The sequence below is a fragment of the Caenorhabditis briggsae genome, assembly GCF_000004555.2.
Source record: "Caenorhabditis briggsae complete genome, chrI, whole genome shotgun sequence".
Classification (NCBI taxonomy): Eukaryota; Metazoa; Nematoda; class Chromadorea; order Rhabditida; family Rhabditidae; genus Caenorhabditis; species Caenorhabditis briggsae.
In genome coordinates, this window is record NC_013489.2 from 1,845,549 (window position 1) to 1,855,265 (window position 9,717).

Below are 9,717 nucleotides of genomic sequence, written 5' to 3' on the forward strand. Positions count from 1 at the left end.
CATGCTGACCATTACACCACGAACGCATGTTGAAACTTTCATCCTCTTGTCGTATATAAATCAGCGGCCAGGCGCGGCGGCAGCCACCGCAATATGTACGCCTTGGAAGCTTAGAACATAGCGTGCGTTCGTGGTGTAATGGTCAGCATGGATGCCTTCCAAGCATTCGACGGGGGTTCGATTCCCCCGAACGCAGATTTCTTTTTTATTCTTTTCTACACCATCTGGAACCCATTTGGACACTAAAATTTTGTAGATTCAGGTAGGAACGTCTTCTGAAAAGAATAAAATCTGAAAATTTTAAATTCAATATTCCCCGTTTTATCATTTTTATCAGATTTTCGATTTTCATGGACAAATTGTGATTCGAAATGTATATATCCGTATCGTATTGAATGAAACAATTGATAAATGATAAAGAGAAATAGTGTGTGGGGAAGGAGAGACGCAGACAGTTTGACATGATATCAAGTGACATTTGGGATAAATTAAGGGAAAAATGAAGAAGAAGAACTTGATAAAATTGCTGAATGTGAGATCGGATTGTGATTGATGATCAGAAGTTAAATTTTTGAAATTTCAGAGATTCTGGAAATCCAGAAAAAAGAAATTTAGAAATTTAGAAATTCAGAAATTCAGAAATTCAGAAATTCAGAAATTCAGAAATTCAGAAATTCAGAAATTCAGAAATTCAGAAATTCAGAAATTCAGAAATTCAGAAATTCAGAAATTCAGAAATTCAGAAATTCAGAAATTCAGAAATTCAGAAATTCAGAAATTCAGAAATTCAGAAATTCAGAAATTCAGAAATTCAGAAATTCAGAAATTCAGAAATTCAGAAATTCAGAAATTCAGAAATTCAGAAATTCAGAAATTCAGAAATTCGGAAATTCAGAAATGCAGAAATTCAGAAATTCAGAAATTCAGAAATAAAAATAATTCAATAGTTTCAAATTTCACAAAATTGAAAAAATCCAGAAATCCAATTTCAGAATTTGACAATGTTTGAATGGGCAAGGATTCCAAAAAAGATCGGGATTATCGAAAATTCCAAATAACCTGAAATTTTTTTTCAGTTTCCAATTTTTAAAAATCCCATTCTTCAAAATACTTGTTTAAAAAATCAGAAAAAAAATTCAATTTCAAGTACAACAAAGTATTTTTTTTTCCTTTTTTTCTGACTACTAATTAGCAAAATTTTCTCCGAATTTTTCTTTTTTTTTCGTTCAAATCATGACGATGACACAGTTTATTTGGTTGTTTTAGATGTTTTAAAGGAATTCAAAAAAAAAATAATTTGTGAAAAAAATAACATTTTTCGAGATTTTCTGAAAAAATTTTCAATTATTTGGTTTTTTTTTCGAAAAATTCTAAAGATTTCGTCTTAATTTCTGAAAATCGAATACCGTAAAACCTGCAGTAGAGTAGAAGGACCCCCACACTGTCAACTTTAAAACAATTTATCTCGATTCCTGTGAAAGATATCAAAAATGTGTCAATTAAAAAAATATTAGTAATGTTATGATAAATATTTTATCAGTTTATCACTTTTTGATACTTTCTACGAAAAATGAGATGTTTGAGCTGAAAGTTAGAAGTTAGAGGGCCCTTCTATTACAGGTTTTACGGTATTTTGACCTTTTTTTTTGAATTTTTTCATATAATCCGCCTTTCTCAATTTCATTTAATCACCAACCCAGTGAGCAACAAATCAGAAAAACTAATCTCTCTTTTTTTCTCCGACAACAAAACAACCATTTTCTCTTTTTCTTTTTTTTTCTGCTCATTATTGACGAATGAGCAAGAAAGCGGAGCAGCACCAGACAATGCTTGTTCTTCGTGACTCAACACTTATCTTTTATCACAAGAAGAATTATTTAGGCGGAGAAATCGCGCAGAAGTTTTCAAATGTGATATAGCCAAATGATATTTTTAGCTTTCATTCGCTTTAAACTTGAAATTTTGATTAAAAAATCTTTTTTACTCATTTTTTCCAGGATTATTTCTTACTGTAAAAATTGATTTTTCGAATATTTTTGAAGAAGAAAAATCAGAAAAATCGATAAAAATCCGGATAAAAAACAATTTCCGGGTTACGGTAGTTTTCGTCACGGGACCAACTTTCATAGTTTTTTGACTAGTTATCCTCGGCGTCCTTCAAAAAGAAGCATTTCTAATAATCCTTCTTCTGAATTTCTGAATTTCTGAATTTCTGAATTTCTGAATTTCTGAATTTCTGAATTTCTGAATTTCTGAATTTCTGAATTTCTGAATTTCTGAATTCATATCATATCTCGGAATACTCGGTTTTCAAACATTTACTTTTTTTTTTTTTTGGAATTTTGAGCCATTTTTTTCAACGCTTTTCGCATTTTTGAATTTTTTCAGATTTTCAGAATTTTTGTCTACGTCTCTCTCTTTCTCTCTTTCTCTCTCTCTTTTTCCACTGAATTCGTTTTTTTTTTCACCGCCCGTTTTTCTTATTTTTCTCCGAAACAAAAGCAAACAGATGGGAGAAAGAGTGTGTGTGTGCTCATTTTCAAAAATGAGCACACACTCGAATGTCGTGACTTTTCCACTTTTCTATTTCTCATCAGCCATCACTAACAGAAAGAAGAATTTTCCACAAAAATTTTCAACAATTCCTCCTCATTTTTCCTAACTTTTGGAGATTTTTGCAGCCTCAACTTTGAGCTCATATATCTCATTTCCTGTAAGTGATATCAAAAAGTGGTTAACTGGTAAAATATTAATCATAGCATGGCTAATATTTTATCAGTTTACTACTTTTTGATATCTTTCACAGGAACCGAGATAATTAAGCTCAAAATTAACGGTTGGATGGGCTTCTTCCGTATTTTTCTTTTTTTTTTCAAAATTTAGAAAATTTAGAAAATGCAAACCAAATTTTTTTCGTTCAGTGATTTTTTCAATATTGGAAAATCACATGAATTTTAGAAATCTTCAAAATTGTGAATTTTGAAATTCCAAAACTTTTCATATTTGCTAATTTTTAGGCAGTTTGGAATATTCTGGAATTTCTGAAATTCTAGATTTTAGAATTCTTTGAAAATCTCAAATTTTCGGAAATTTTTCTGAATTTCTGAATTTCTGAATTTCTGAATTTCTGAACTTTTCAAATTTCAGAGTTCCCTATTTTCTGATGCTTTTCTAAATCTCGATTTGGGAATTCCGGAATCTTCCAGAATTCTTGATTTTTGAGTTTCCAGAAATATTGGGTTTTCCAGAATTTCTCATTGAACTTAACAACTTCTTCTTCTTCTTTTCCCTTTTCTTCAAATTCCTAAATTCCGGAAGCAATAATCATTTGACCTAGATTCTTTCTCATTTGTCTCTTATCACTGTGTGGTATTCAGGTCAGAAGAAGACACCGAGGAGATTTCTCTGCGCCTCTCTCTCTCTCTCTCTCTCTCTCTCTCTCTCTCTCTCTCTCTCTCCACGTGTCATCTCCTCCTCTCGCCTATCTCCTCACCTATCTTCCTTCTCCTATCTGATACTATCTTTTTTCTTCCACCTCTTCCTTTTAAGATGACCTTGCCGAGAAGACGTGTATCTCGAGACGCCATCTCTAACGGTCCACCCCTGCCGAAAAAGTGGGCGGAGCCTATATCTGTTTCCCCCCATACAAATCGACGCCCAGTAGTCATTCGATTGCCGTTTTGCGTCGAGAGAGATAGAACAAGGTGTCCTACCTACTACAACCGATTTTATTCATTTTATTCTGCTTTTTGTATTCTTCGCGAATTTTCTATTTATTCGGAATTTCTAGAATCTTCTAAAAACTATTATTTCTATTGGAAAATTCCAGAAATCCGGTGGTAAGTTGGAAAAATCCCACATTCTAGAACATTCTCCGATCTTTGGTGATTCAGCTTAAATGATAGAATTCAGACGTCTTCATAAAGCTAGGTTACCAAAGCTCGGCGTTCCAGTTCGACCATTTTAATCCTTTTTTGACTACGATACCTAATTTTGACTTAGATTTGGTATTTTCAGGTAGCGAGCCAGATTACAGGAGGCGTGATGATAAATGTAGAAATTAAGCTTTGAATCTAAGCCTAAGTCATAGGCTGAGGCCTTGAAGCTCAAACTTAAAGTCAGGTTGAATCGTTTAGTCTAAGCCTAAGCCTAAAATAGGCTTAAATATGAAGCCTATTTTTTTACTGAGGCTTCAGGCTTGAGCCTAAGGACAGGCTCAGCCGTCTAGTCTAAGCCTAAGTCAAAGGTTTAGTCATAAAGCTTAATCCGAAGTCTTAGGCTCAGCTTTCAAGCTGAAGCAGCTGTTTTAGTCTTAGTCTGAAGACCTAAGCTCAGCTTTAGCTATAGATCTCAAGCTTAGGCCGAAGCCTCAGGCTTATTCTTAACCTGCAAGGTAAAGAGCAAGCTTATGCTTTGGGCTTAGCTATCTAGCTAATGCTCAAGCCTAATCCCCAGCAATCCTTCAAAAGTCCGATGGAGCGCATTCCCCGAATCACTTCTCCTCTGTTTGTTGAGATTTACCCAGATCACATGATGACCCAACCGATGCGATGAATGATCGGGTGGCTGGCCGATTTTTCTAGGTCATGCGCGCAAGGCGATAGAGATGCGTTGATTTGATAACGAGAGAATTTTTCTCGTTATATGGACATATTACTACTGGGTGTGGAGAAAATTGGAAACGAAGAAGAACAAGAAAAGGGGAATAGTTGATGATCAAGATGATGATGATGATACGGTACAGGGGGAAGAATTGGAGTGATTGATAAATTGATTTGGTGATACGCGGTGACAGATTGGTGATACGCGGTGACTATCTGTGTTAGACGGAAGTATAATATAAGAAAAGATATTTGTGATACATAGTTTTTTTGTTTAGGGAACTACAAAGCTTCAGGTGTCATCTGGGTGGGGATGAGACGAGAAACGAGGAGAAGATATACATTTTTAAAGTGCCTACAAAATTGCTTCGAAGCTTTTCAAATTTTTTGAAATTTTCAGAGATTATTAAACAAATCTAGAACTTCATTTTTATAGTTGACAACTTTTTTGTGCAAATGCGCCCTAACGAGATACGTCTTCTTTTCCTAGCAGTAACCGCCGTAGCGGTGTGTCTGATAGCTGCACACTCCCACGTGACTTATCTCGTTAGGGCGCGTTTGCATAAAAAAGGTGCCAACTACAAAAATGAAGCTCTAGTTTTGCTTAGTATATTCTGAAAATTTCAGATAAATCGAACAGCGGTCTGAGGAGATATGCTACTTGGAAGTGGCGGACCGCTGGCTAGGTCCGCCGCTTCTTTGCGCCACATCTCATTAGAGCGCGCTTGCACAAAAAAGTTGTCTGCTGCAAAAATGAAGCTCTGTTTTTGTTTTGTATGCTCTGAAATTTTCAGACAAATATAACAGCGGTCTGAGGAGTTATGCTACGTGGAAGGGGCAAACCGCGCCGTCGCCGGTTGTCATAGGTGCAATGCTTCTTTTGCTCCGTATCTCGTTAGAGCGCGTTTGCCCAAAAAAAGCTGTCAACTACAAAAATGAAGCTCTAGTTTTGCTTAGTATGTTCTGAAAAGTTCAGGCGAATCCACCAGCGGTTTGAGGAGATATGCCACGTGGAAAGGGCGGACCTCTCCGCCGTCGGCTACCTTTGTCGGATGTGCGATGCTTCTTTGCGCCATATCTCGTTGGAGCGCGTTTGCACAAAAAAGTTGCCAACTACAAAAAAGAAGCTCTAGTTTTGTTTAATAATCTCTGAAATTTTCAGATAAATCTACAAGGTGCAAAATATTTTTTTCGGGAAAATCAAAATGTTTGGTTAAATTTGAACATTCGATTTTTAAAACCAATATATTGAAGGGATCAATTCGGATTATCAATTTACACACCTATTACATAATTTGTGACACTTTTTTAGAACATATTCCTTCTTTTTTTTTCGAAATTTGCCTGTCTAGCCCTGCGAGATTACATGCGTATTCATCACGCAACATGCCTGAAGGCCGTCTCTATGTTTTCATTTGGATTTTTTGCCTAACTGTGTAGCTGTCTAGATAAAATATCTGGCAACAAAAAAATTAGCAAAAATTATATTAGTTTGTGAGAACAATAAGAATTTTTGACAAAAATTCTAAAAAAAATTTTTTTTGAAGTTTTTAGGAATTTTCATAAACAAAAAATTAGCTTAGCAGTAGTTCGATTTGTACCAAACTTTTAGAGTTTACTAAACAAAACTAGAGCTTCAATTTTGTAGTTGACAAGTTTTTTATAACTCTCCTGGTTTTTGAGATATGTGCCTTTAAAGTTGGCGCGCGCACCTAGTCAGGCGCAGACAGCTAGCGAGTCATCTTTAAAGGCGCATATCTCCAAAACCCAAAAAGTTACAAAAAACTTGTCAACTACAAAAATGAAGCTCTAGTTTTGTTTAATATACTTGAAAAGTTTCAAGCTGCCTTGAAAAGTTTAAAGTGCATTTGTAGTTTCTCACCTACACCAACTTAATTCCAGAGTCATTTTTCAGATCTTAATTATCTTGATTTCTGTTATAGTTATTTAAAAATTGTTAACTGAAAAATTGTAGCTCGTAACATTTTACACACTTTATTAGTTGACAACGTTTCTGTATCTTTATTGAGAGCCGAGATAATTAGGATCGAAATTGATGGCTGGAAAATCCTTGTTTTTCTCTGCGTCTCCCTCTCTTTCAGATTTTTTCAAATTTCCCGCGCAAAATTTTGGAAATTCCCAGAAATTCAAAATTGATTTATAAATGTCTCATTCTTGTCTGCCCGTTTGACAAAAAGAACAAATGGGTTTCGACTAGACAGTAATGGTTTTTCTTTCTCTTTCTCTCTATCTTTTTCTCTGCGTCTCTTACAGATTCTTTGTTCTCTAGCTATTGAGCGACACCTTACCCAAATGAAAAATTTACAAATTTCCATGCTAAAACTTTTTGGTTCTGTACTTATTGTGGTTTGGAAGATGATTGAAGGAAATGAAATGGTTACGGTGGCCTATAAATTCGGGAAATGCAATTTCTAGGCCACTGGAAACTTTTAGGCCAGCTGCAAATCTGTGAATTTTGTGGGAAATTCGAAAATGGATTCTGAAAAATGTCAATAAAATCGAAATTTAAGAATATTAAAAATCCGAAAATTCGAAATTTTGAAATTTCCAAAAATTTGAAAGTCCAGAATCCTGACATCTAAAGTTCTAAAACTCTGAAAATTCTGAAATTAAAAAAAAGGGATTTCAAAAATTCGAACTTTGAAATTTTTCAAAAATTTGAAATTCCAAAACTCTGAAATTTGAAAAATTAGGAGTTTTAATAATCCAATTTTTTTTGTTAAAAATTGAAATTTCTAAATTCTGAATTTCGAAATTTCAGAATTTTCGAAATCAAAAATTTTGAAAAAGTTTGTAATTTCGAAATTCTGAAAATGTCAAAATCAAAATTCGAAATTTCGGAAATTCGAAATTTTCTTAATTTCCAGAAATCAAAATTTGAAAATTTTTAATTTCAGAAATTCGTTTTCGAAATTTCAGAGTTTCAGAAATTCCAGATATCAAAATTCATAAATTCGAAAAAATGCGAAATTCTGAAATTCGAAATTTCAACCAATTCTGAAATTTAAAAAAGTTGAAACTCAGAAATTCTGAAATTTGAGATTCCAAAATTCTGGAATTTACTAATTTTAAAAATCCAAGAACCAAATTTTAGAACATCTGAAATTCCAAAATTATGAAATTTTTAGTTTTAAAAATCTTTTTTTTATACCACAATTTGTGTCGGAACACTTGAAAATGGATTCTGAAAAATGTCAATAAAATCAAAAGTTAAAATTTCGAAATCTCCAAAAATTCGAAATTTTGAAATTTCAAAAAAACATTTGAAAGTTCTGAAATCTAAAATTCTAATACTCTGAAAATTCGAAATTTGAGAACTTTAAAAATCCAAAAAATCGAAATTTAAAAAACTCGAAATTTTCAAATTTCAAAAAAATTCGAAAGTGCAGAATCTTGAAATCTAGAATTCCCAAGTTTGAAAAATTCGAAATTTACGAATTTAAAAAATCCAAAAAATTCGAAATTTAAAAAAATTTCCAGAATCCAAATATTCGAAAATTTTCAAAAAAAAAATTGAAAGTTGAAATTTAAGAATTTTAAAAATCCAAAAAATCGAAATTTAAAAAATTTGGAATTCTGAAACTCTTTGAAATTACAAAACTCTGAAATTCGAAATTTCAATCAATTTGAAATTCAAAAATCTGAAATTCGAAATTTTAAGCTAATTTTTAACAATTTAAAAAAATTTTGTTTTTTTTTTAGTTTTCATTTCTTTAAGTTCTGAAAAAATTGACTTCCTTTTCGACCCACTTATCTGAAAATCTGAAAATCCAAAAAAAAAAAAAAAATTTTCAAAAAAAACCTTTTTTATTCATCATTACATTTCATCATCTCTTTTCATCAATGTTAAAATTTTCAAATTTTTTCCAACAATTTTCAAAATTTCGAAAAAGACAAAGAGCACACAGGAGATGGGAGGAAGAAAGCATGCAATTAAAACAATATTTTTATATATTAAATTTGGCTCTATTTCTTTTTCCGAGAGGAAAAGGGGCGGGGCTATTTTTAGGGAGGGGGCGGGGCTTACACAAAATGGAGCCAGAAAAAAACAGGAGGGTGCAGTGTGTGGAGACAACAATTGACACCGGAAAATTTTCAAAAAATTTGTTTTTGAAAAAAACAATTTTTAGAGTCAAAAAAAGTTTTTTGTCGATAATTTTTTTAGACCCAAAAATTGGTTTTTTTTTCAAAAAAAGTGCAATATATATAACTTTTCCAAAAAAGAGGAGGCGGGAAGAGGCAGAATGGTTGTATAAAAGGGGTGTTTTTGAGTGTAGAACGGTTGTATAAAGGGGTACTTGAGAGGAGTGTGATGAGGGGGGCGGGGACAAAAAGTGGGCGGAGTCAAAAAATCCCGAAAAAAAGAGCTTTTTTAGAAAAAGCTCTTTTCAAAATGGAAATTTGATCCTAGAGAAAAATGGGGCTCATAGAAAAAAGGCATGGGGGCGGGGCGAAAGGGAAAAACCATTAAAATGGTGACGAGAAAACTTGCATAACTGTATGACGAACAAGAATAATTAAAAGGGGGCGGAGCCAAAAAGATAAAACAAGAGCCGGGGATTCGGGGGAGAATACATATATAGTTTTTGCGCCCTTTTCTTTTGGGGGCCAGTGACTAGAGGGACAAAAAGACAGGGAGAGAGAAACAATGGATCAAAGGATCCGACACAAAATTTGGGTATTCAAGAAGTTGGAGGGATGGGAGTCAAGGGGAAAAGGGGGCGTGTCTAGAAGACACGAATGCAATTGTTGCCAAAGTCGACAACGTAGATTCGGCCGTCCGGGCCGACCGCCAGGTCGGTCGGGCGGTCCAGGAGTTGGCGTGGCGATGGGGTGAGCGGTGTGGGTGTCGAGGAGAAGGCCGGTGCGCCGAATGGTCCAGACAGGGACTGAAAAAAAGGGGGCGGAGTTTGATTAGAGGGAAAGTGGGCGTGGCCTAGGAATCCAATTTTTGGGATTTNTAGGCCACCAAGAATTCTTGACAAGATATCAGGAAGCACTAACTATAGACATACGTGGCCTAGAATCCCAAATCAGGAAAAAGGGGAGGAGTCAGATTGAGAAAAGTGGGCAGGGCCTAGAATTCTAGTTGATC

General features: G+C 34.1%; 1 protein-coding gene and 1 non-coding gene across 2 annotated transcripts in view; one reads left to right on the forward strand and one right to left on the reverse strand.

Annotated features, from left to right (window-relative positions):
* The first annotated feature begins 124 nt into the window (after positions 1-124).
* CBG28895 lies at positions 125-195 on the forward strand. The gene has a single exon. It is a non-coding gene (tRNA).
* Positions 196-9,349: 9,154 nt separating this feature from the next.
* Positions 9,350-9,717, reverse strand: part of Cbr-lin-41 — a gene marked incomplete at both ends in the record, with an annotated part of 12,477 nt that continues 12,109 nt past the window's right edge. Inside the window, one exon of the mRNA XM_045241327.1 lies at positions 9,350-9,511. Within this exon, the coding sequence (XP_045097455.1) occupies positions 9,350-9,511 (162 nt within the window). The remainder of the gene's footprint in view (positions 9,512-9,717) is intronic.